We start from the raw sequence: 25,039 nt of genomic DNA on the forward strand, positions 1-25,039 counted from the left end.
AAGGGTGACTGCTTTCCTAGGGAAAGAAAACAGGAAAGCTCAGGTTGTTGGCTTTGCAAACAAGCGGCAGTCATAACAGGAGGGTGGTTTGTTTTTTAAAGTCCCTGCTCGAGACATTGTAACACCAAGCTGTTATGGGAAAAATCAAACAATTTATTTTGTAACAACAGAGTTTAGAAACATTTAATAAGAATGGACCAGTAGTTTAAACCCAGCTGAAAGTTCATTCACCCTTACATTGGGCATGGAGTGAAGAATAAAAGAAGCGGAGAAACCTTGGTCGACAGGAGAGAGTTTAGGCTGAGTCAGCATGTTTAGAAGATGCGCTACATAAACCTGTGTGTAAGAGCATGAATAAAGGTAATTTGATTTCAGAGGTGCTCAGATCACTATAAATCTAGCTCTACTTTTCCAAATTTGGGGCAGGATTCATAACACTGGGTTGCTGAACCCCACAGAGTTTGGGAGGGGCTGTTTAGGCATGGCCAAGGGTAGGACCTTGGTCCTGCTGCCGCTTCTCCAGCCACAGCTGAGACAAAATGTGCCATTTGAAGCAGGCAAACCGGTCACTTGGTACCAAACTCTTTTCTGCTACTTTCCCCAGGTGAACATAGACTTCCAGACACGGGAGCTGACAAGAAGAAATATGCAGGAACCCTCCCTCTCTTGCTTTGACCAAGCTCAGGGGAAGGTGCACAGCCTGATGGAGAAAGACTCTTACCCCAGGTTCCTGAGATCCAAAATTTACACAGACCTGCTGTCTCAAACCCAGAGGAGGCTCAGCTAGAGCAGCAATGGGGCCCTCAGAAACCATGTGCTTCCCACAACAGCCAAAACCCATGTCTAAATGTGAAACTCTCTTGGTGTTAAAAGCAGCGGGAATGGGAAAAGAGGGAGAAGGGGAAGGGGAGGCTTCCAGAGTGTGATCCAGATGTGGTATTAGAACGCTGAGATTCTGTGATTATTTTTTTTTCTTTTTTTCTTCTGGTTAATGGTAGCATCTTGCAGTTCTTGCCTCTCTCTAGCACAAACCCATAATCCTCTCTAGTCACCGGGTCATCTGTGGGGAAAGCAGGTTTCCTTTAAAATTACTACGTTGGTTTGTGCGTAAATAATGCCACTGCATCTTTTCCATCCTTCCAGACATCTTTTAGAAGGGCCCTAAGGGCGGTTCTGACACTTGTGATATCAAATCCAGTCCAAAGCGTTGTCTCACATGCTGGCTGCTGGTGTCTGGATCCAGAGACCGTGAGGAGGGAAAGAGGGAAGGGAGAGAGAAGGCAAAGGCACATGAATCATGCCACTTCATGGAGCAGAAACCATCAATGAACTCAGCTCACTTTTTGATTTTGGTTGCACACCTTATGACACCAGCTGCTACCCTGTCACAGCCCCTTATCTTCCAGGGGTGGAGGAGTTATTTTCCATAAGACTGTCGAGAAGCTGAGTTTTTCTCATGAGGAATCCCAAAAGTTCTCGCTAGACTTTGTCGGGCAAGTCTTCTAGTGTGAATGATTGTTTTTCATTAATACTATTTATTTGTACTGTAGTTCAGCCTGGAGGCCCCAGTCGTCACTGAGGCTCCGTTGTGCTAGGCACAGTACCAAAACCTAACACAGAGAAGCTCCTGGCCGCCACAGACATTAACAGGCTTGGTGGCTTCTTGGGAACAACCTGCCAGCTGTTGGGAAAGAGTCGAGAGAAGGAATGTCTCATCTGCCCCACGCTGAGGTGTAAGAAGAGCACAAGACCTCTCTGCTATGGCAGATAACATTTTTCCTGTAGTACCTGACCCGTACGTGGCAGGGAGAGGTAACCTGCAAAATCACAATTGCATTATCTTTGTTATGTACTGATTATTGACTGTTGTCGTTACCTACCGATTGTCCACTGTGGGTTCAATGCCATGCAAAGAACTACTAAAGACACAGACCCTGCTGCATGGTGCTTGCTTAAAAACAGGACCCGGGGGAGCAGCGTCCAGGTGTGAAGTGCTCTTTGGCCCTGTTCCCATAGCCTAGATAGCCAGCCGCAGGAGAAGGTTCTGTGTGGCACCTCCTCTGTGCTGTGCAAGGACACGTACCATCTGAAGGCTCCATTCCCATGGCACCGCTGACCCAGCTCATCGGCTGTCAGATTCTTGCAGTATTCTCTGGTGGAGATGCAGACAGCCCATCCGTGGAGTGGAGCCTACAGACCAGAGGTCTGTTTTCTTAGTTTTATGAAGGCCTGGAAAGTGACCCCACAGATCTTTTCCTCTCTCAATCATCCACAGATCGGAGGCTGTGAACCTCTGCTCTAGTTGAGGGCGGCGGGTAGGTTTGACGCAACAGAAAACTGGTAGTAAAGATTTAGTGTAGCATGGTGTAAACTAGGTAGAGTGAATTCTAAAGGTAAGCGTTAACATGCTTGGAATGAGATACAAAAAGCTTGCTCGGACTTGGCAGTCTTGGGTTAACGGTTGGATTTGGTGATCTTAAAGGTCTTTCCCAACCTAAATGACTCTGTGACTCTGTGATATTGACTGTCTATGCATCAGGTAGGAAATAGGTTTTGAGGCTTTTTGTAAGGATGCTGTGCAGGACATTAGGACAAACAGGTTTAGGATCAAGATAGAGATGGTAAGCAAGTTTGGTTTATTCTGGAGGTCTATTCCTGAGGTGTCTAAGACACTAAAATCTTTTGCAGTACAAGTGCAAAATTTATGCTGGGTAGGGAAACCTGCTTTTCAGTACCTTGTTGGTCAGCTCTAGAATTCTCCAGTTCTTTGGTGGGCAAATACCATCTCCAGCTGACTGGCCAGAAAGAGCAGCATGCTGTGGCATCGTGAACCAGTGTTCCTGCTGGTCCTCCAGCCCTGCCAGGCAGCTTAAGAAGCAGGGGCTGGAGCATGGCGAGAGATGTTGCCGCGCTCAGGCTCAACAACACACCTTTTGGAACTGTTGAGGTATGCCAGGTCCATAATGTCACGCGTCCAGAGAGACAAAGCTCCAGGTCTGGATGTTACTTTGCAGATCTCGCTGTGGCAGCTTCATGCAAACTTCTTTGCTGCTTATTTGAAGGAGGAACAAGCAAGGTCTGGAAAATACTCCAGGTTTGGGTTTGCCACAATTCATCCAAGGGGTCTACATTGTGCAGTAGCTCAACTGGGCACCTGTTCATGGGCCCGTAGCTTTATGGCAAACAAAGTACCTGGCACAGAAGGTCTAGTGGGACGCGTGTCTGAGCAAACTTGTGCAATGATCTGGAAGAAGTCAAAGAGAAGCAAAGGATGCAGAGCCTGCATGCGGCGGCTGTCCCTGCGGGTATCTGGGCTATAGGAAGTGGAACAGAGCCATATCACCTGCACAGCCCCCTCCTGCCATAGGTGAAAGGGAAGGAGGAGGGCAAATACCCCACACTGAGGTGAAACACTCTCAATGCTTGACCTGCAAGTGAGGATGCAAAGTCCCTGAGGGGCTGGAAGAACTCTCCTTTCTGAGAAATACGTCTACCACACCTGCGTAACACAGGATGGACTGGCATCTCTCAGGGTCACAGGCTGCTTTGGCTGGAGTAGTTACCCTTGAGACGCCCTGCGGTGCCAGTGGTACCCAGTGTCGCTGCAACCACAAAATGGCACAGCGACGGGTGATCGAACCGCTGCAACAGGGCAGCTCAGCTTCCCAGTGCTGGGGCATCAGACAAGCTGTGTTGCAAGGGACGAAGGGAGGCCACCTTGTCTGGCCCTGCCTTCCTCCGTTCCAGCCTCCTCTTGACTGCACATGCAAAAAGCATCCCAGTGCTGCCCTGGATGTGAGAGACGGCAGCAGCAACAGGCTTACGCCGTCCTTGCTTTTAAAAAGAAGCCAGAACGCCACATTATCTGCCTCGTTAAAACCCACCGATACACCTTCTGGGTGGGCTTGGATGATGCTGACCTCTAATGCCAGCTGATTCATCCCAGACAAGGCTTTTCAGCCAAGTGCCCTGCAGCCACCCATGGCGGTGAGGGTCACAGAGACAACCAGGCGATGAGGAAACAGCAGAAACAAGATGTTTATGTTGAGGAATGAGGAACAGACTCAGAAGTGAGGACAATTCCCAGGCTTCCCTGACGGCTACAACAGCTGGTCCTGTTCAGAGTGTGGCTCTGGGAAGCCCAGGAGGTAGCATCTCTCAGCAAGCTCCTCCAGCATTGGTGCTGTCATCCTGAATTTCAGTTTGTGTCAGAACACAAAAAGTTTTGGGAAAAACTTCAAAGTAGCCAACACGCTGTGAAAACCAAGCTCCCCCCTCTCCTCCATCGACCTGGGGAATTGCTTTGAGTGGGTGCATTCGCAGATGCCATTGCTGCAACGCTGACAGGAACTGCATTGATGCCGGTTGATGTAGGAGAAGTTTTTTGCCCGTTAAATTGGTGCCAGATAATATCCTCCATGGGAAACATCCTGGAGCACAGAGTGGAGCAAAAGTATCGTCTGAGGCATAGGAGTCTGTCACGGTTATTTTTGTTGCTGCTTTTACAGTTTGTCTCTCTTGAAGGAAAGCAGACCAGTTATTTAAAGTAGTTTTTTTCTTTTTAAAACAAGAAATTGGCACCAGCTGCTTCTTTTATGACAAATGTCAGTCTGAAGTGAATTAAAATAGGCAGCTTATAGCTCTTCCCCTTAAACCAGGGGCTGATTAGGGAAATAATGACTGAGCCAAAGCTTCGGAAAGCACTGAGTGATGACTAATCCCCATCAAGGACAAACATCCTATCTTTGATTCATCTCTTACTGATGTGAAAGGGATATTCATAACTTACAAACCCGATTTCCCCTCTCCGCAAGCACACACCTCCAAAATTTTCCTCCTGTTTCAAGTAATGTCAGTGTGCACCATCATATAAAGAGCAGAAAAAAAAAATTGTTTTGCTCAGCTCTTTTTATTCTGCTCCCAAGTCCTTTGACAGCAAAAGGGAAGAGGAGTTTACAAATTGCCTTTCCCTTTTCTATAAGCTTCAGGTGGTGTTAAGTCCAGAAGCAGATGCAGAACTCCAATCTGCTTTGAATTTCTCCTGCTTTGGCCCATCGGCCAAGTTTGGGATGATTTCCATCACTTGTATTGGACTTGTTAATGTACCGATGGGTACCTGCCCTCCACGCTGGGCAGGTGTGATGGGCAAAGTCCTGCTAGTCTAAGTAGGGGAGGGAAATAGGGGTGTGTGTCTGCCGGTGTGGGTGGATGACAGTGCATGCGACTTTGTGTGTATGTTATTTAGTGTCTTCTACTAGAGAAGCTTTTCTGAGCCATAGATGTGCATGTTAAAATAGGAGAATTAGGCATAATGACATAAAATGAGATTTTTAGCCAGTGTTGTGTTCACCTTGTGTGTAAGTTTGACTAGTGATAAGAGACATAAAACTCTGCTAAGCTTCCAGTTACCCGTAAGAGCACATGTATCAAACTGAACTGAATGTTCACTGATAGACACAAAACCAAAATGTTTACAGCATTCAGAGCAATAGCAAAGCATACCTCATGCCAGTCCTGGAGTGCCTCTCACCCGTCGCTGCAAGCTCTCCCCTCCCTGGGGGCTTCTTGCTTCTCCCTCCAGTTCCCCTTTCTTCAGTCCTGTCCTTGTGGTCTTCCTTCCTCCTCCTCCTCCTTATGGTTTCCTCCCTGAAGCACTCCTGTCCCTGCCAGCCTTCCTCACCACCAGCACTCTTTGTCCCCATATATCTGAGCCTGGGTCTCATAACCTCCTCCCATGCCCTTGTGTTTGTGTACCCTCCATCCCCATCCTCTCTTCTTTAGCTTTTACTTCTGCAGATGCTTGTCTCTGGTCTTGCCATCCCTCTCCTACATGCCTCCTACTGCCACTATAAAGCTCCTAATAGCTGTTCCTTGCCCATTATATAAGAAGAAAATGCTTCACATAATTTCTGCATTATCTTTCATTCCTGGGGCTGCTGCGGTTGTCTTCTTCCTTGGTATTTTGTTTTTTCCGGCATCCAAGCATTATAGCACAGAATTGGAATTAAAGTCCATTTTGTTGCTAGACCAGGATGCTTTTCTTTACCCCACACACCCTGGGCTTTGCAGAGGCTTGTCTTGTCCCCACTGTTGCATCGTCTACTTCCATCGGTGCTCCACGTGCCGTGCTTGTGGCAGGGGCTGGCTGGTTGAGAGGACAGCCGTGCTGCACAGGGGCAGCGGCTGCTTTGGCAGGGTCTCAGCTGTGCTTCCTCTTAGCTTTCCGATATAAAAACCAGAGTGTAAATAAAGGTGTGTGTGTTGTATTTCCTTAGTAAAGTCAATCGTTCTGCTCTGTGCCTCCTCTTGGTTTCACTGGAGGGAGTTACCTCTCATTTCAGACTGCAGAAATTTCCACCAGGGTTCAGGGAACTGAGGGCATGGGAGGGAGGCGGCTAAAGGAGATGAGCTTATTACTGAAATAGCCCGACGTTTCTGGCAAAAAGGCACAGAAGAAAAGGCAGTGCATGCTTCTGAGGGACGTGGTGTACCAGGGAGGTATAGAGACCAGCCGCAGTGTGAATCACTTGTCTCCAGTATCCCCACGACTCCCAGTTTGCATCTTGTGCTGCATGCCCCAGGCTGGATCTAAAACATGATGGATGAGGAGCTGCTTGGCTTTGCATTTACAGCGTAGATGGCAGCGTCACGCTAAGAGAAACGTCTTCACATCGCTCTATCAGTACCCACAGTCACCAGCTAAAAAGCAATAAGGGGAAGGAAGGAGGCTTCTTGTGCTGTGTTTACTCATGCAGTCCTCTGCGGAATGACTGGTAATGAAGAGAGCAGGGTACAAGTACTCCCTGGGGTAGATTCCCCCTTCCTTAAAAACCACAATGGAAGTATCTCATCCTCCTGTAACCTTTCTTCCCCGCTCCTCTACAAGCAACCCAAATCAGACACACAGAGTTCAGATTAAGCTCTCTGACAGCTCCATCTTTGGTGTGGTGGCAGGGTCCCCCCTGCACGAAGGGGCCTGGAGGACCTGAGTCCAAACCTAAGCACTGGATAAGGCTGTCTTAAATAATAGAGATGCCTTGCTCCCTGGGCAATGTGCTTGCAGGTGGCTTGGGACAGGTTTAGGAGGGCATTACTTATACGGAGTGAACTCGGAAGTGAGCCACCAGGTACCTGGGTAGAAAGACCCACTCTTTTAAGACCTTCCCAATGCCACGTTATTGTTTTAACTAGGTCCTGATGCTGTAACTGCCTCCACAGTGTCTGGGTGCTGCTGATGTTGGTAGGGAACAGCAGGAGCTGTTTGGACAGGACACGCAGGCTGTTCAGTCTGATTCCTTCCCGTTCCGGGGAAGGCATGGGCTCGGGTTCAGTCTGACCTTCTCCCTGCATTAGCTGCTCCTTTGCTAGGTTCACCTTCCCCTGGGAGGCTGGAGAAGCTCCTCAGCCGTACCAGGTGTCCAGCCGGCGATGATATCCCCACTGAGTCGTGTCACATTGTAAAGTGTTACTCACCTGTACTGTATAGAGACCGTGAGGATGTAATAAACAACCTGAGACTATTCGCTCCCTGCCTGAGTGTCTGAAAAGGTGCGAGTCGAGCATGTTTTCCTATGGCGAGAGGAAAGTGGGAATTGGGAGCCGGGGAGGTGGAGGGGTGTCTTTTGGCAGGACTGCCGAGGAGGAAAAGGATGGGAGAAGCTTGTGCCTTCTTGGACCCTGCCCTCATCCTCCGTGTGCTGGTTTCACTGGTGTGGACATGCTGGATGGGGCAGCAAAGAATGGACGTGTTGACTTGAAGCAGTCAGTATTCTCTGTTGAAGCAATTTAGAACCAATCTCCCCAGAGGTGTGGTCTGGGGAGGTGTATCAGAAATATTGTCAGTAGGATCTAGGAAACTGCAAGGAAGGGAAATCTGAAGAGCCTTCCACCAGTGCATTGTTGTCCTTTTCTGGGTACACCCCACTGCTGCCTGTGATGGATTGCCCACTCCAAACCCCAGACCCAAGGACCTGAGTGCAAGCAGAGTCAGGAGCAGCTGTTCTTGGAGAAGGCTGCAGCAACGCTTTCCCCCAGTGTGGGGCTGCTGGCATCTGCCCGGAGAGTAGATGTGGTAGGAGCTGAGCAGGGACGCTGGCTTCAGCCCAGGGAGGCAGGCAGCACGGAGACCAGTGATGGCCAGTGCAGAGGGGTGGTGTGAGCAGCGCTCCGTCACGGACAAATTACTCGCTCCCCTGAACTGAATACCTCATGGAAACACACCTGGCAGAAATACACGTAAATCTGCAGGACCTTCCTGGAGGGGATGTGCTCACCGTGCTGCAGCCAGAGCAGCAGCACTGATAAACTGCTTGTTTGGGAAAATGGAAACCCAAGACCTTTCCCTGCCGGGAGTGTGGCAGGGGGACATGGGGCTGCTGAAGCAGCTGGTTGGGTGTCTCCAGCCTGACCACCTCTGTATGCATCCTGCTGTCCCGCAGGGAGAAGCAGTGATAGCTCCGGAGCAAACGGTCTGTATCAGCCCATTAAACCCACTGGCACGCAACCAGAAGTGGCCATGGTGAAGGTGGCACAGCTGGGGCATCAGTCTCTCCCATGCTCCTGGTGCTGCAGGTGGCACAGCACCCACCTGCCCCTTGGACAGCGTTTCCATCACGCTGCCTTATTGCCCAGCATGAAAAGAAGTGCCGAGTTGGCTCCCTGTACCAGGAGCTGTGGATGGATCAAGCATGATCAGGCCAGGAAGAGCAAACAAATACTTTCTTCAGCATAAAAAGCAGTCCCAGGCTCCAGCAGGCAGCTCGCATCAAGGTCTCAGCTTGATCCACCCTTGGGGGACAAACAGGGGAGAAATGAGCAGGAACAGGCTGGTGAATCACCAGCAAAGCCTGGGGCGAGGTCTGGCATTGGGATGGGGGCGAACAAGTAAGGAACGGGAAAGGCAAGGGCCGGCTCACCAGGCAGGGAAGGCACATCTGGGGACCAGGGCATGCATGAGCCGGAGATGGGCAGTGAGAGCTGGAGAAGTCAGAGCGATGGGGCAAGTCCCAAGGGCCAGTTTAGGGAGTCTGGGGGAGCCTGCGCTTGCTGGGGAAGGCTTGGGCAGCTGCTGAGGGCAATCCCGGGTACTCAGGGGGGAAGGGGAGGTGTTAGCAGGGGCAGAGCTCAGAGTGAGGGCAGCTGGGGGGTGCTTCGGGTGTTAGCAGAAGATGGCATGGTGGGAGATCTGCTGCAGGGGGGGCCTGCAGGAACCCCATAGGGGCTGCTGCCCACCCGGAGAAAGGGCTTCCATAGGGAAGGGCTGAGGCCAAGCAGAACATCTCCTGAGTCTGGCAAGTGAGAGAGAGCAATGACCTGGATCCAGCCCTGGGCACACCGAGGGCACTCCTCGCCTGGTACACAGCCCACCCTCCTTACCAAAAGGTGAGTGTTTGCTACACGGTCTGCACAGCGTTGCATTTGAAAACAAAAATTAAATGAGCTTGTTTTTCTCTGCAAACTGGTGCAGTGGAGATTATCAGTCCCTCTGTCTTTTTTATATCCCCCTTTTTTGCCCTGATTTCTTTCCTTTTTGTATTGTTTTTCCTTTTCATCTGCTGTTTCTTCCCTCTAAGCCTGCCTCTGAGCCAAAACAATTTGCATGCATCCAAGGAAGGATCAGCCATTAGTGCTGCTCTTTCCTCGTAGTTAGGATATATTTAGCTATCATCTTTGTTGTGTTGTTTTGGGTTTTTTTTTCTGGTTTTTTTTTTTTTTTCTTTTTCTGTTCAGTGGCTTTAAAGAACAGGTGCCGGGAACAGAAAGAGAAGATTAAAAATACCTGCTGTCAAATACCTCTCCCTACGCAGATGTGCTCCAGCGCTGTGCAAAGCGAACACGTGAGCAGAGTGGATAACAGCTGCCCCTTGAAAAACTCATTTGTGATTCTAATTTTTTTTTATTTTAATAATCTCTTTCCGCACTGCTACAAATTTCCAGAGCAGCTATTTCCTCTCGTGCTTCATGTGAACGCAGCATGCGCTTTTGTCGGGAATGAATTAAATGCTCCTTGGGTTAGAGTGAGAACCTGTTGTCTCACAGGAGCCACTGAGGGACAAGCACTGCTGCCTGTGCAGGCAGCTGCCTGTCCCACAACGGGGTGGGGGTTACCCTGGGCCGGGAGGCATGCATGGAGCATGGTTTACCTGCAACCACACGGACATGGCATCCCACAGCAGCCCCTGACCATCCCTGTCTCATAAGCTGTGCCCATGGCCAAGACCCAGCTGTGGCGTGGCTCACTGGAGACCCATTGTAAATGCTCCGCTGCTGTTGCAGTCTCAGCGGCTTCCCTGCTCCTCCCGGGCACCAACGGCAGCTTCTGAGCAATGCCGTGCTCCTGCCTGCACAGCAACAACCTCCCATCATGGGTGACACCCTGCCAGCACCCCTTTCCCCTTTTCCTGTGCCTGTTTCTCTCCTTCAACACAACCAGAGCTTAACAGCTTGCTGGTGGAGGAAGGGGCTGCGCCACACAAGCAGCACCTTGAAGTCTCCCTTCCACTCCTTTGCACCCAGCATCTCCCTGACTTCACGCAGACGGCTCCAGGGGACTCACGCTTCTGGCAGCCTCTGCTGAAGCAACACAGGGAGCATGCGGTGCTGTCTTCAGGTTTTACTGTCCCTGATTGCCGCCACTGTGGCTCCCCATCAGTTTAGGAGAAATCAGGTGTCAGGCTCCTCAGTGAGCCTGCTTGGCCCACATCTTCTGCGATGCAGAAAGACCCCAGCAGTGTGGCTTGGCCCAGCTCTTCTTCTCCTCCTCCTTCCCCTTCCCATCCATTTCTGTATCCTCCCCTTCTTATCCCACTCAAGCTATATAAAAATGCAAAAATACTCGGTACCAGAAACTCTCCTTGGAGCTTGGCTCTGCACTGGGCCACATGCACAAGGGCGCTTTGCACCCTGTCACCAGTCCCACCTTTTTCCCTGTTACCTGCCTCATTGGTGTAGTTTTGGAGCTGAAAATTTTATTTTCCTATTTTTCAAGGTTGCTGGCACTTCACAAATACCAACCCAGCAGCAATGCCTAGGGCTGAGAGGTTTTGTGTTTTACTTTTGATGGAGAAACTGGTAGCTGTACCGCTGGCAGTGCTGGCGCTGCGCTGCCAAAGGGCGGCTGCGGATGCAGCTCTCCCACCGCAGATGCCCCCACGCTCCAGCCATCTCCCAGCCCAAGCATGCAGGGTCCCCCCAGCACACCCTGCCTGGCTTGCCAGGACCTCTCTGGTGGAAACGTAACCCCCAGAGGGCTGGTCCCCATAGATGGGAGGTGGGCTTCGTGCCGGTAAGGCTGTGGCACACTTACGGGAAGGGAGCCTGGCCCCAGGCATTGCGACACAGATGTTTTTTGTGTTCCCAAACAAGGGCTGATAATACAGGCAACTGAGCTGGAGCTGCGGGAGGCTGCTAAGCTAAATGAGACAGGAAGGACGTAATTAAATTAGATATAGAGCAGCATAAAGACATTTGAGTACACATACGTCGTCAGGCTTGGAGGCTATTGCATAACCCCACTGAAGAGCTCTACATTTATAAAATATTGCACCTCCTGCATCCCAGGCTGGCAAGCTGCCTATCCTTGAACAGCATCTCCCACCCCATCGAAGGGAAGAGTTAGAAAAGCTGCCCCAAGGGAGCAGGGCTGCCAGGCGGAGGGTTGGCAGGGAGCTGGTGGCTGTGGCAGAGCGGGCGGAGGGTCTGTCCTGGCCTTGGTGGGGAGGACATCACTGGAATGACCTGATCCCATTCCTGTGGCTGGGCTAAGATCCCCATCCATGGTACTGGTGTGTCTACATCCCAGAGCTGCGCACCAGTTCAGACACCTAAGCATGGGACTCTGGCAGGAGTGTGGCATTTCCTATGGCTTTGTGCATTTTCTGGCTGGGTGATTGTGGTGTCCAAGAAAGACACAGCCTTTGACTGACTCTTTCCCTCCCACTGAGGTTTTTTAGGGGTCTCTCCCTCCCATGGGAGCTTGCAGGGACCAAGCTCCCAGTGCAGGCATTTCCTCGCTTTGCCTTGCCATCAGCTTTGCCTCACCCGAGCCAAATCCTTCAAAAACTGTTACAGAGGGGACAAGGTAAAACCATGCACACACTTGCCCAATGCTTTTTGTCTATGGGAAAAAGCAGCGAGGAGACAGGGGCTGAAGCGAGGTGAAGGTTTCAGCAGGCTGTAATACCACAGCAGAGATATCCAGAGCTTCTCTGCTCTGGCTCTCATCACCCGTGTTGCTCTCCCCTTGGCCATGGCTTGTTGCCATTCTGGTTGTGTTTTTGCCATACAGTTACAATGGCCCCAGCTGCTTCAAGCAGCACATGGCTCCCAGCGCAGCGGCTGTCTCGGGTACCACGAACTTGCTGCCAGAACTCATCTGTCCTTTGTGTCCATGACACGTGCCCAGCCTCCTGGAGGCTGTCCTCTTGGCATAACCTGCTCAGGGGATGCCTCAAACACCAGGCAGCATCACCAGACCATCCTGTGATTTTGCAAATCTGTATGTGGGAGAACGGGCTGCAGAACGTGAGCATGATTTTAAAGGGAAAAAAAGACACAGATGAAGTCTTGCTTGACACCAGGTGCACTGCAAAATGATGAGACAAATCAGAACCAGGGATTTGCTGAGCACCGTGTCTGTGCAGAAAACTGGGGAGGAGATGGAGATGTAGGTAACAGAAGAGAAGAGACATGACATGTTGTTGGCCAGCCACTACAGCTGGGAGGGGAGTGTGAGGGGTATGTGTGTGTGGCCAGTGCCAGGATACCGGGGTGTGACCCTCTCCTGTGGGTGCCAGGTGCCCGTACCACATCTGCAACACCAGTGCTCCCAGCATGGCAGTGAGCTGGGATGGAACATCAGGCCGATGTGGCTGAGAACTTCCAAACCCTGTGTTAGGTAAGTGATGCCCACACTGCGGGCATGCACAGACCTTAGCATCTATGCAGGCAAAGGTGAACTTACAGCCCTCTCACCCTTACTCTTCCCCTTCTTTCCTTAAATCCACAGCAAGGATTACAGCTCTAATCATGGTTTTAAGGCACAGGGAAGACATGAACAAGAGCTTTCTGTAGCTCCAGACATTTATCTGTAGCTGAATATTTGTAACCAAGAAGCCTTAAAGTTGTTTATTCAAGTGGAAAAAACCCCAAGCAAACAAACGAGAGCTATCGGGCAAGAGGCTGCTTTTGTCATTAATGCCAAGACAAGAGCTAAAACCGTGTGTTTGCTCATTAGTCCTGATCCATCTTTCACGGCTAGCCCTGGGCAAGGTAATTCAGTGGCTTTTTCTAAGTGGTGGGAAAAATACAGGAGTCCCCATTACAGTTCAAGGGAGCTGGGGTGCCTGGTGCTCCTCCAAAAGTCTCCTGTCCTGATATCCTCGTGCTTCTGCTCCCCAGGGCAGCTGGAGAGGAGCCTTTCTCCCCAGCCTGGGGCCAAGCTGGCCACGTGCCTGCGCCTCCCCTGGCACGACTCATCTCCCATGAGCAAGACGCTCCAGCAATGTCCCACGTGTGATTAATGCAGGCAGCAAGGGAAGGAGACAACCTGAGCTCTGGAAAAAATATCTGTGATGGATGTGGAGCTGGTAATAGCAGGGACCAAGTGGGGATGAAGGAAGAGGATGAGGAGCGGAGGTGGCAGCTCTTGCCTTTGCTCCGGGAGGGCTGTGGGCAGGGGGGGTGAGGGTCGCTCCCCCCACCGTGGCGAGCTCCCTCCCAGAGCCACCGAGTGGGGAATCTCAGGGAGGGCAGCTCTCAGGGACCCTGTGCGAGCCCGACCTTGGCATGGGGGACCTGTTGGCTGTCGTGGACCTCTCTGCTTGTTGCACTAGACCTTGGGGTTCACTGCTGCACAGTCTGACACTGGTTTAACTCTTTCTCTTCATGTTTTGCTGATTCAGTCCTTTCCCTCCAGCTTCCAACCTTCCCCCTGCTTTTAGTCTCTTTGTCTTCAGTTCTCATTAGGATCCACCTTCATCAGATGCGTTTCCTCGCTTTGCTAAGACTTTTTTTTTTTTTTAATGTGCCTCCCCACGCCTTTTCTTCTCCCATCATAGACCCAGCAGAGGATTTGTGATGAAGAGGTGCAACTTCTGCCAGCACATGGGGTTAGACATCGGTCCTTATTTATTCTAGCTGTAGACCGGCAGTGCAATTTGAGGGGATGTGGAAACTTTACACCCTTCTGCTCTACCTGCAGCACAAGGGTGAGGGGTTATTGCATTGCCCTGGGGAGCGCAAACCCTTCCCCCAGGCTTTGCATCTGCCCCTGGGGTGCTGCAGAACAGCCTGACTCTGCCAGGGACTGGCACCCCCTGCTTCAAGCACCTGGGGAAAAGCGTGCTGCTGCGATGCCGCCATGCCAGCCCTGGCAGCGCTGGGAGGATTGAAAGTCCTCGGGCAACAGGACAGAGCTGACGAATTGCCGTGCATGACAGCGTCTGTCCTGTCCCTCTCGCTCTCCCCCTCTGCGCACCCACCCGCCGGCGGTTACTCAGCAGCCTCTGCACGTCGGTGGAAACGAGCCTGTTTTTTCCTGTTATCGAGGAAGCAGTTATGACTGTGATGCTCAAGGACAAGCCTGGGCCTCCCACTCCCCCCTCCACAGCACAAAAGAAACCTACCTAAGCCGTTATCTTCACCGGGCACTGCTGGAGCAGCTTTTGGTTGGCTGGAGGCTGGAGCGATGCTGGGCCCCCCTCCCAGCTCTCCCCCCTCCCACTCGATATAAAGCAGGGCTCCTCGCCGCTTCTCCAGCCGACAGCACACAACCGCGGGCGCAGGTGGTGCCGCAGCTGCCTGTTGCACACCCCTGCTGCTGCTGTAAGGACCCGATGAGTTGCTGGATGCCTGGGTGCCCAGCTTTCAGCATGTGCCAGGGGTTAGCTGCGCTCCCCATCACTTGCCTGGAGAGGTAAGGGGCTTCGCCATGCCGCAGTTCTGGGATGCAGAGGGTTAGCTGGAAAAGATGCACCTAACTTCAGAGCGGCTGGGCCAGCCTCTGCTGCTGAGGCTGTGATATTTCTGTAGAAATTGGGGTACAGACCGCAAGAAAACCTGCAGTGAAGGATGGCCCAAGTGATTTTTGCTGGTTTCATCTGTTCTGCTACCCAGGAGGGGAACATAGAGGTAAAACATGCCGAGGGAGAGGAGGCTGGACAGGGCTGCCCTGTGTGTGTCTGTGTGTACAAACACACAAGGGTTGTTTCTCTGGCTCTGTTTCTGCAGAACTTGCTTCAAGTTGTCAGCAGCAGGACTATTTTTGTCAACACAGTCGAAACGTTAAGTGACATGTTGCTCCTCCTGCCAAACATGGCTACAAAGCCCCGTGCTGCCGGCTTGACATTTAAACACTTATTTTTGTATTGAGCGCCTTGGGATGCCTGGATGAGCTGCAGCACGCAAATAGCAGTGGGACTGCGCGCTGCCTTGGGGGGACCCTGGGGAGAGGAGCTGATTTAGCAGCAGCTCCTGCCGTGTTGCCGCAGAGACCTCCCGGTAGGGAGGTGCCTCCATGCCACCGCTGCAGTGACAGGCAGTAGCATCCCGGGCTCTCGCAGAGGGGCTCTGGCACAGGAGCATCATCGTGCTGCCACCAGGCTCGCTGGGTCTCAAAGGCATGGGGTAGGTGGATGGTGCCGCTGGGGAGCTCAACCATCTCCATGACATGGTGACAGGCTCCTGGTGACTCAGGGGCACCCCCCAAAAAAAAAGCAGGGGAGCAGCAGTCCTGCTGCGACAGCCTCGCAGCGGGGAGATGCTCCCGCTCTGCTAAGCGGAGAGTGATTGCTGTGTTTTTCCAGTGCTCTGAGAGCAGTGTAGCACTGCCGGGAGAGGGAGACAGGAAAAGGAGCCAGGTTAACTCCAGGGAGGTGGGGGGGCTGGGGGGGGGCTCCAGCTGGGCACTCAGCCGCTGCTCTGCTACCTACCCCAGAGGAAAAAGCTCACCGTGCTTAATAAATGCATACGGCGCTACCAGGAAAGCAAGCAGGAGGAAACGGTCCTCTGGGCTTAATGCACTGCTGAGTGTGGTTGCCAGGGAGCAGAAAAAAGCAATTGGGGGAGCATTTATTTTGTAAATCAGAAGGCAAAGAGGCAGCTGAAGCTGAGAAGCAAGGGCTGCCCCTCTGAGCTGTGTCGGGTCTGTGGAGTGCAGCCCCTGTGAGGCAGGGGGGCTGTGGCAGCAGTCCAGTGGTCCAGCGATCCCACTCCTCCCCTTCCTCTCTTCCAGAGCCAAGGATCTGAAGACCCGCTTAGGGATCCTGCTTCATAAACCAGAGCTGGGACACAGGATTGGGACCTCCAGCAAGCTGCAGAGGTAAGCCAAGCAGTGCCATGTCCCAGGTTCAGCCTGGGACAGGTCCCTGAGGACCAGGCTGTCCTGGGGGATGCTCCTGCCCATCTGCGCAGCAGAGAGGACTGAGCACAGCTCACCCTCCCCATAATCCCACCCCAGAAGGCAGGGAAGGCGGATCATTTCCCAGCTCTACCAGTTATAAAATCAGATGGGAGAACTGATGCTTTGGCATTAGGCACAAGAGAGCAGGATTTTTGCAACAGGCAAGAAGCTGAGAGGGCTCCTGCAGTTCCTGGTGTCTCAGACCAGTGGCTGAGACCCCTGGGGAATGCAGGCAACATTAAAATTAAATACTAAATATCGTTGCTGAAGGCAGGGTGTCTTCTTACAGAGGAGGCTCTGCTGGGCTTGCACCAGCAGAAGAGGGCTCTTCTGAGTATCTTCTAGAGAAGCTACTTGGCCAAAGCTGCACTATGGAGCTGAGGTCTGGTGAGCCGTCGGGGAAGGTAAAAGAAAGGGAGAAAGGAAAGAGAGCCCACAGGTAATGGATCCCAGGGTCTCGCTTTGCTTTCCTACTGAGCATCGCTGCCTCCATTCTTGCACTGTCTCCCATTAATGGGGCCGCCTGACTGAAGTGCTCCTGTCCTTCACTGTGGGGCAGGAGAAACATCGGCAGGATGAGCCTCACAACCTTTTGTCTTTTCCAGAGACTCCTCACGAGAGGTACTCGAATGGAGGGAGTCCTTCGACCAGCTCCTGAAGAGTAAAAGTGAGTAGGATCTTGTTTTCTTCTCTTGTTGAGGGCAGGTAGGACAAATGCAGTCCCAGTGAGCAAGGGGGTGACAGTGCATCTGGAGCAAGCAAGCATAGGAGGAGGTCTTGTCTCCTCCCTAAATGAGACGGTTTAGGATTTAGGAAGGGTCCCCTTTCCTGCCCTGATAGGGCTGATGCACAGGTCTCATTTCCTAGCTTGTGAATCTGTAGCGTTTTCTTCTGGCTGGGTGTATTTTGAGGGGCACAAGCACTGCCTCCGGACAGGAGCATCATTGTGGGCATCCCATGTGCAGCAGTGGGTCAGGGGGCACCGTCGATTTCTTCACATTCAGGAGAAGGCAGCCTGTCTGCTCTCGGTGCCTTCCTTTACACAGCAATGCAGCCACCTCCCCATGGGCTTTTGTTGCTCAGAAAATTGTGTTGCTACCCTCTAGCTCTTTGTGTGTCCCATGCCTCCGGGGATGGTTCTTCCACAGGGAGAATGAATTCAGCTGCTTTACCGAGTTACATGTAGCCATTTTCCCTCCAGTATTTGCTAGACGTATGGTGATGCACAGGGTTCCCATAAGGTGCCGTCTCCCTCTCCCCCATGGGGACAGTACCTCCAGCCCCAGAGAGAGGACCTCTTTTGGAGCCCCACACATAATCCCCTCCTTACACTGGGCTTTACAGCAGGTACAAAATTGGTAGAAGTGCCAGATTTTAAGAAATTACTTGTCTACCTTAAAATCTACTCTACAGCAAGAGAAAGTCCTTCCATAGTGCTAGGTTGGGGCTAGGCATGGTTTTTTTTCCCCACCTTCCTCAGACGCTGTGATGGCTAACAAGCATCTCCGGCTTTGTAACTTAATACATCCCTGCAGCCTGGCTCTAAAATCCTTGCTGCAATTACTTTCCCATACTCCTCAGCATCACGTTCCCTCTAGATCTCAGCTGAGAAATAAAAATAAAGCCATCACTGCTTGGTTCCTGCAGGCGTACTGATACGTCAGTGGATTTCTCCTTAGGTAGAATTAGCTCTTTTTCGAAGCTGTAAAGAAAATACACTGAAGCCTCATTACAGAAAGGTCAGAAAAATAAAACCAGAGGATTACTTGTCTGTGGGAAAGGATTTTATTGGAGTCTAGAGGCCAATTAGCAATGTCTCAGAGGGTGGAATTTGCCTGGAGGGAAAGGAAATCTGCAGATGTCATGGTCTGAGCTCTCAGGGCAATGCTCGCCAGGCAGGGCCATGTCTGGCAGTGGTCCTCCTCTTCCTCCCCCCTTCTGCCCTGTTAACTACCCTTCTCTCCTCTCTCCAGGTGGGGTGACCGCCTTCCACACCTTCCTGAAGACAGAGTTCAGTGAGGAGAACCTCGACTTCTGGCTGGCATGCGAGGACTTCAAAAAGACCCGATCAAAAACCAAGCTGGCCTCCAAGGCCAACAGGATCTTTGAGGAATTTGTCCAAAGTGAGGCACCCAGGGAGGTGAGAACATTTTCTGCCTCTGTTCTGTGATATCAAATAGGGTGGGAAAAGAATAAAATACCCCAGTGAGTTTTGTTAAAATGCTTTCAGCTCAGGGAGGAAGATGTGCTCTTGTTCATGAGAACTTTCATTTCTAACATTGCATGGTCTACCAACATGAAGGGATATTAAGGCTTGCAAGCATCTTCAACCCGTCTGAAGACAGAGCCCTCCCATGGGAGGGCAGTTAATGCCGAGTTAATGTTTGTAGATGCTGCTTCCTTGCAGGTGAATATTGACCACGAAACCAGGGAGATCACTCGCAAGAACCTCTCGGGTGCCACCTCTGCTTGCTTCAATGAAGCCCAGGCTAAGACCCGCACTTTGATGGAGAAGGACTCCTACCCCCGGTTCCTGAAGTCCGCTTCCTACCAGGACATGACCAAGCAGGCCACCAGCCGCGGCATCAGCAAGCGGTCGCATACCTGACCCGAGCCCAAATTTGCCGTGGGGGCATGAGCTGGGGGACCAGGCAGAGGTTGAAAGACGGTTTTCAAAGGCTGAGGTCCACGTTTCGGGGCTTCAGCTGAAGCCCTGGCTTTTTAACAGGATCCCCAGCACCTCAAGCGTTTCCCGCTTCCCACCAAGCTGCTGGGAAGAGAGGTCCTCCTCCCTCCCTGGAGGAGCGGAGCTGGTGGGAGCCCAATGCCTCCCCTTGCAGCATGGCCGGAGACCTGCACCACCACAGGGACACAAAGAAATCGGACTTGTGTTGCAAGGCCGGGAAAAAGAGACCAGATTCCCACGAGCATCTGTAACTACGGAGCTCCCACCTGCTCTCAGGACCCTGCCTCTGACCTGCAGCATCAGCCGCCAGCTGCAGAGCCAGCACAGGAGCCTGCAATTCCCGCAGTGCCTGGGGCAACCACCCCAGCCCTGCCCACAGGGCTTTTCCTACGAGGGAATGGCCAGAATGAAAGTCCAAAGGCTATACGGCGTTTTCAGCTGGAGTGACCCTGCACCCTGATCCTGAGATCCTTCTTCTGCCATTTCCTACACATGCTCTGCATCAACGCTTTACACCTTCCTCCAGTACAACGTTTCCCTAGCAGCGATGTTTTTATCCCTTGCTTAAGCTACATGACCTTTAGATTGCACATATTCTTAGGTCACACGCATAATTTTTTATTATTATTATTATTTATTTTATCATTATTACTATATATATATTTATTCCAAGAGCACTGCTGAAAGCATACACCTTGCTCCAAGGAGCTTGTAAATTAAATTATTTTAGATATTGTAGCACTTAGCATGCCTCCCACCTTTTCTGTATGACAAGAGAGGTGATCAGCCAGATCTGTAACATGCCCGTGGAGCAAGGTACGCGAACAGCAGCAGCGAGAGCTGCATTCTGGCAGGACTGCAAGAGGGATCTGAGGTGGCAGGTTTCCCTGGAGCTTGGAGGACCACTGATGGCAGTAAAAGGATGCTTTGCAGTCCGTCTTGTTTCCTTTCTCCCCTTAAAACGCGGGTGGCATCTCGGCACGTAGTCTAGCAGCCTGTCCTAGACAGAGAGTAGTGATGTAAAACAGGCACTTTGCTGAGTGAACCTATTGAAAACTTATTTTTTACACATGGGAGAAGGGCTTTTCCCTGGTTTAAAATTGGGCTTGGTGTTCCCTTGGCTGGTGAAACCACAGTGGCCACAGCATTTTACCAGAAACCCAGGGAGCCAAGTAAAACAGCAACGCGTGCCATGAATTCAGCATCTCGGGGTGCGGCAGGACATTTCATCAGCTCAGAACTGTGGGGTGAGCTCTTCAGAAAGCCCCTCTGAGCAGGGATTTCTGGGTCCCACAGCCACCCTGGAAAGCTGTGGGTGCCATCTGGCAGCAACAGTGCCAGCACCCATGTGGGTGGGTGATGGGGAGCCCACCAGCGTCCTGTGCTCTGTCATGGGGAACATGCCGTCAGCATAGTTTCCTACTGAGACAGCCTGGGCTGCCACACGTGCCTCCATTTACCCCTAAATATCAAATCTGGAGGTCCTCATCCTGCTGGTACTCACTCCTTGCCAAGGGAACCATCTTGTGCCTCCCCGCACCCCACGCCGCCCCAAGCATTAGCCCGAGCACAGGATCGCTCTGGCTTTTTGCAGCTGTTTGAGCAGAGCGAGGGACCCAGGACCGGTTTGGGGACGTTACTTTGAGTCCTCTTCCACCTTCCCCACCCCGGTTCTAACTGCTGAGCCTCGGTGGGCCCCGGCTGTGTTTACAGGGAGATTTTAACTGCTTTCTTATTTATTATTTATTTTACAACTGGAACCACCTTCGTTGTGTTACTGAAGTGAATGACACACAATGGTCTGTTTTCATTACTAACATAATATTGTCATTATAAAATAAATGTAAAGAGGAAAATACTATGACGGCATGTGGTTTTTTGGTTGTGGGCTTTTGATTAATTTTTACATTCTAATTTTGGATGACTTGTAAAGCGTACTAAAGCAAGCTGCTTCTGCTGTATGGCTTAAGGGGCATTTACAGTTGCTTTACAAGTTGCAATGTCAGGAACAGAAAAGGAAGGGAAAGGCTTGTGAAGGGTAAAGCTTCATGGTGTTTGGCTAGGTGAAGAAAACTGAACAGTTCACAGCAAAAATGAAAGCAGAAGTTAACTTTTGAATATATTAATCGCCAGGGTGTTCAGTACTGTTTGTATTGGTCACCATTTTCTGAGCACTTTGCAGCACTGCAGTTCCCAGTACTTATTTAGTATCAGTAAGACATCATTGCCTTAAAAGCACGGGAGAATTCAAGTGAGGGCTGCTGTTTGCAAAACCCGCTTTTGGGTCACTGTCATAAATAATACTTGATTTTTATCAATAACTCAGCTGATTGAATTCATTTGGAAGGGGGAAGGTATCTAGTATTAGAGGGGTTATTAGAAAACATCCTACCTCTGTTGCAGCATGCGCTGTCTCTGAGGTCTGAGCAGTCCCCTGCGTCCCTGCGGGATGCTTTGGGAGGGCAGAGGGGGGACACGTGGCGTAGGCACCTGTGGGGACCACAGGAGCACTGGAGGGATGCCTGCGGCATGAGCGATGCGGGGAGGGAAGCGTCAAAGTGTAGCTCGGAGATGCTAATGCTCCAAATAAAAACCAAACAAAGCATAGTTTTTTAAGTTGTCTTCTTTCTATTTATTGCGTGTTTTGGAAGCCAAAATTAACTGCCCTGCGTCAGTGGAGGAGAGTGTGAGTGGACTGCCGAGGAGGAGCTGGCATGGCAGGTGACTAACTCAGGAGCACTTGGGTCCCAAGGGATCGCTGTTAGCACAAGCCAGTCTCTGCCGTTAGAGCCTTTTACAAGCAACTGCGTCTGTAACCAAGCCTTATGTCTCTTCTAACACAGCCACGCAGAGCCCAAGGAGCATCGTTCATTGTAAAATACACCGACTCTCCTCCATCCCTGTTCCCCACAGCTGCCATCCACTCAACTGGAGGAAGCCAGTTTAAACTTCCCCTTTATCTTTTATTCACTATTTCATTAAGCGCGGCCATGTCTTACGAGACAGGAGAGCCAGAATCACAGCAGCCTGTGTGTATACCTGATCTTAGTGCATGTCAGAGGGAACAAATGAGCTGAAAGGTGTCCAGGAAGTATTTAAATTAGATATTTGGCAAGAAAGAGCAGTAAAAGAGTCCAGAAGCAACTAGAAACAAAAATCATGATCTTCTTTTTTTAACTGCAGCTTCCAACTAAAGCAAAATTAATGTTTTCTGTTGCATACCTTGAAGTTCGTTTAAATCTGGTTCTCCATTAAAAAACTATGTCAGTTGATGAACAAAAAAAGTAAGAAAAATGTACAATTAAAATCTTTTTGAGCTTTCTTTAGAAGGAAATTGGGGGTCTGTTCATTCTTGATGTACCAGGCATGGAAATGGATGGCCCAGGCCAAGTCTCAGCCTCGGTGGTAGCGCTCGACTTCACAGCTGACACTGGAGTGTCCCATTTGCAGGGCCGTTTCATCTTGGCAAGTCTGAGATGCTGCCCAAAGAGAAAACTCGGTCAATAAACCCACGCTTGCATCCAGCGCACCCTTCACGATTGCTGGCAAAACCCAGTGGTAATATAACAAAACCTTTAAAGCCTTTGGGGGGATAAAAACCCCAACCCACAGAACTGCGTTGAGAAAGAGGAGCTGAAGCTTCCTGCGACCGCCTTTGGGCACGGCTGGCTGTGGTTGCTTCCAATAAACCACGACCGAAGTTTCCCAGGGCAGAGGCTGCAAATTTGGAAGCAGCAGAGAAGTTTTGAGCTCCGGGGAGCAAACATGGGGGCTGGCACTGTCCCCCCCTGGGGTGTGACACATACTTGCTCCAGGGCCAGGTTTCCATGAGCCAGGATGGGGGGTGGATTTATTTGGTGGAAAAAAACCCACCCGTTTCCCTCTGCCCTGGGACCCGGCGCGTTCCCAGCAGTGGCTCGGTGGGGTGGCATTGTCACTCAGCTCTCCTGTCTCCTCCTGCGGCCAAGGGTCCCTGTTCCAGCAGGACCATGCAGCCTTTGGGGTGGCCTTAGGGCACATACGTACGTGCATGAGTGGCCCCAGGAAGACACATATTTGAGCAGGTGGATGTGCACGTATAGGTGTATGGATGCTGAGCTTTCTGTGTGCATGCACCGCGATGGGGACGCATGCAAAACAACACATGCATGCAGGCAAATTCTTACCTGTTTGCATGTGTATGCGTGTACACCCATGATTTTTTTTTTTAAAGACAGTGTGCAAACACATGCTACAAAATGCTGTTTAAATACGTTTTTGAAGGAAGGTCACCAGCAAAGGGCGTGAGCTGAACCATTGCAAATACCCCAAACACCTTATGCAGCATTCTGCAGTGCTCCGCCAGCCCCTGTGCCAGCTGATGGGGAGGCAGCAGCTGTTTCACGCTGCTTCCCGCTCTGCGCCTTTCACTCCAAGGCTTTAGCCTGAATAAAGTGCCAAAAATCACGTGTGATGTATTTCCACAGGGGTCACCCTCCCTCTCAATACACACGCAGCTGAATGCCGAGGTTGCTAACTTGGTCCAGCTGCATGCAGGGATTCTTACCTCCGGGGTGCCCTGGGAACCAAGAAAAAATTAGTAATAATGTTCATGCTTTTTGACACTGCTGGGGTGCTGAGGGCAGCACTGGGCTCTGCAGCCCTCCGGCCTGCCCCGGGGTGGGCTGCTTGTGCTGGAGGGCAGCTCTGACATGGTGCAGCTGCAGCCTGGGCTCAGCCTGCGGGGAGAAGCTGGGGATGAGCAGCAGCTGGGAGAAATGATGGGGAACTGCCTCTGCTGCTCAGGAAATGCATTTAAGCTCAACTCCTCAGTCTGGCTTCTTATTTCATCTGTTTGACTGATCTGGGATGCTTTTGATGGACCTGCTCCACTCTCCTTGCCCAAGGACTGGGACATGGTGCCCTGCTTGGTGAGGTCCCTGCCTGCCTTGCTGTTACCCTCACCTCTTCTTGCCAGCCCACTCCTGCTGGCAGATGTGCTGGTTGGGTTGGTTTTTCTGGGGGTGGGGTGGGTTTATGTTTGGGTTTTTGTTTTGGGTTTGTTTTTTTTTTTTGTGGGTTTGGTTTGGGTTTTTTTTTTTTTGGTTTTAGGGTTGTGGTTTTTTTGGTGGTTTTTTTTTTGTTTTTTTCTTTTGTGGTGATGAACATTGAGCATCAGTCTAAAAATCTAGCAAATGCAGATTGAAAATGTAAAAATGCTCCATGGTAAAGTGAAACGTGGTTGATGGTCCTGTGTGGATAGCATCACCTGCCAGTGTTTAAATCACATCCTTCTGTGGATTATTTTCCAGTGCTGTGTTCCAGCACTGAAAGTCACATCAGCGTGGTCAAGCATATAAACTCTGGGACATTCCCATTTGGAAATATAATAAGGAAGCAAGTGTGGGGAACATGAAGAAAAAGCCATCCTACTATTCATAGCAGCTTTAAAAATTATTTTGTCTTTGGCAGGCAGCTTTTGTTGCTGCATTTTGCCTCATGTTTATTTTCGCATGGTAGCCAGGACATGGGTGCTCAGAATGTTATCTCAGGGGAAGGGCTGCAAAATGGGTGTAGGTCCATCAGGATGGAGGAGAAGGAAGATTTGCTTAATTGTGCCCTTGATTTCCCTGCTGACTGTGTCTCAGCAGTCCGCCTCCCGAGCCCTGTGTGTATGGGGCCAGATAAGGACTCTGCAGAAGTGCAAATACAGCAGGAGCTGCGCAGTGTAGGGGGTACAGCAGTGGTTGCGGAGGGGGGCTCTGTGACTCCCATGCTTTAGAAAAACTTTGAGGCCTTCCTATTCCCCGTCAGCTGCCTGCCACAGGGACTAAGATTTTAAACTTAAGACTCTGTGGAAAGCAATTTGGATCAGGGATGAGGGAAAGGGAAAAATACTACCAACAAATCTTTATTTGCTGGTGTACAGGAAACTTCTGCCGTGGCCCTGCTGGTTGCAGGCACCTTGTTCCGAT

The 25,039-nt window shown here is 51.1% G+C and overlaps 2 protein-coding genes across 13 annotated transcripts in view; both read left to right on the plus strand.

The window, feature by feature from the left end:
- Positions 1 to 6,293, plus strand: part of RGS8 (regulator of G protein signaling 8) — a 29,626-nt gene extending 23,333 nt beyond the window's left edge. For all 11 annotated transcript variants that reach the window (XM_080407466.1, XM_080407470.1, XM_080407475.1 and 8 more), the window contains one exon: positions 605 to 6,293. In XM_080407466.1, coding sequence (XP_080263592.1) covers positions 605 to 787 — 183 coding nt within the window. In that variant the 3' untranslated portion in view covers positions 788 to 6,293. The remainder of the gene's footprint in view (positions 1 to 604) is intronic.
- A 139-nt stretch (positions 6,294 to 6,432) lies between these two features.
- Positions 6,433 to 20,946, plus strand: RGS16 (regulator of G protein signaling 16). 2 transcript variants are annotated; one of them, XM_080407477.1, is made up of 5 exons: positions 6,433 to 14,914; positions 16,232 to 16,318; positions 17,005 to 17,066; positions 18,373 to 18,539; positions 18,807 to 20,946. In XM_080407477.1, exons 1-5 carry the CDS (start codon positions 14,835 to 14,837, stop codon positions 19,005 to 19,007), a joined length of 597 nt encoding a protein of 198 aa, XP_080263603.1. In that variant the 5' UTR covers positions 6,433 to 14,834; the 3' UTR covers positions 19,008 to 20,946. The 2 variants fall into 2 exon arrangements, with proteins under 2 accessions (XP_080263603.1, XP_080263604.1); XM_080407478.1 differs by lacking the exon at positions 6,433 to 14,914 and adding an exon at positions 15,136 to 15,624.
- The last annotated feature ends 4,093 nt before the right edge of the window (positions 20,947 to 25,039 follow it).

The sequence above is a fragment of the Falco punctatus genome (genome assembly GCF_963210335.1).
Source record: "Falco punctatus genome assembly, chromosome: 11".
Lineage (NCBI taxonomy): Eukaryota > Metazoa > Chordata > Aves > Falconiformes > Falconidae > Falco > Falco punctatus.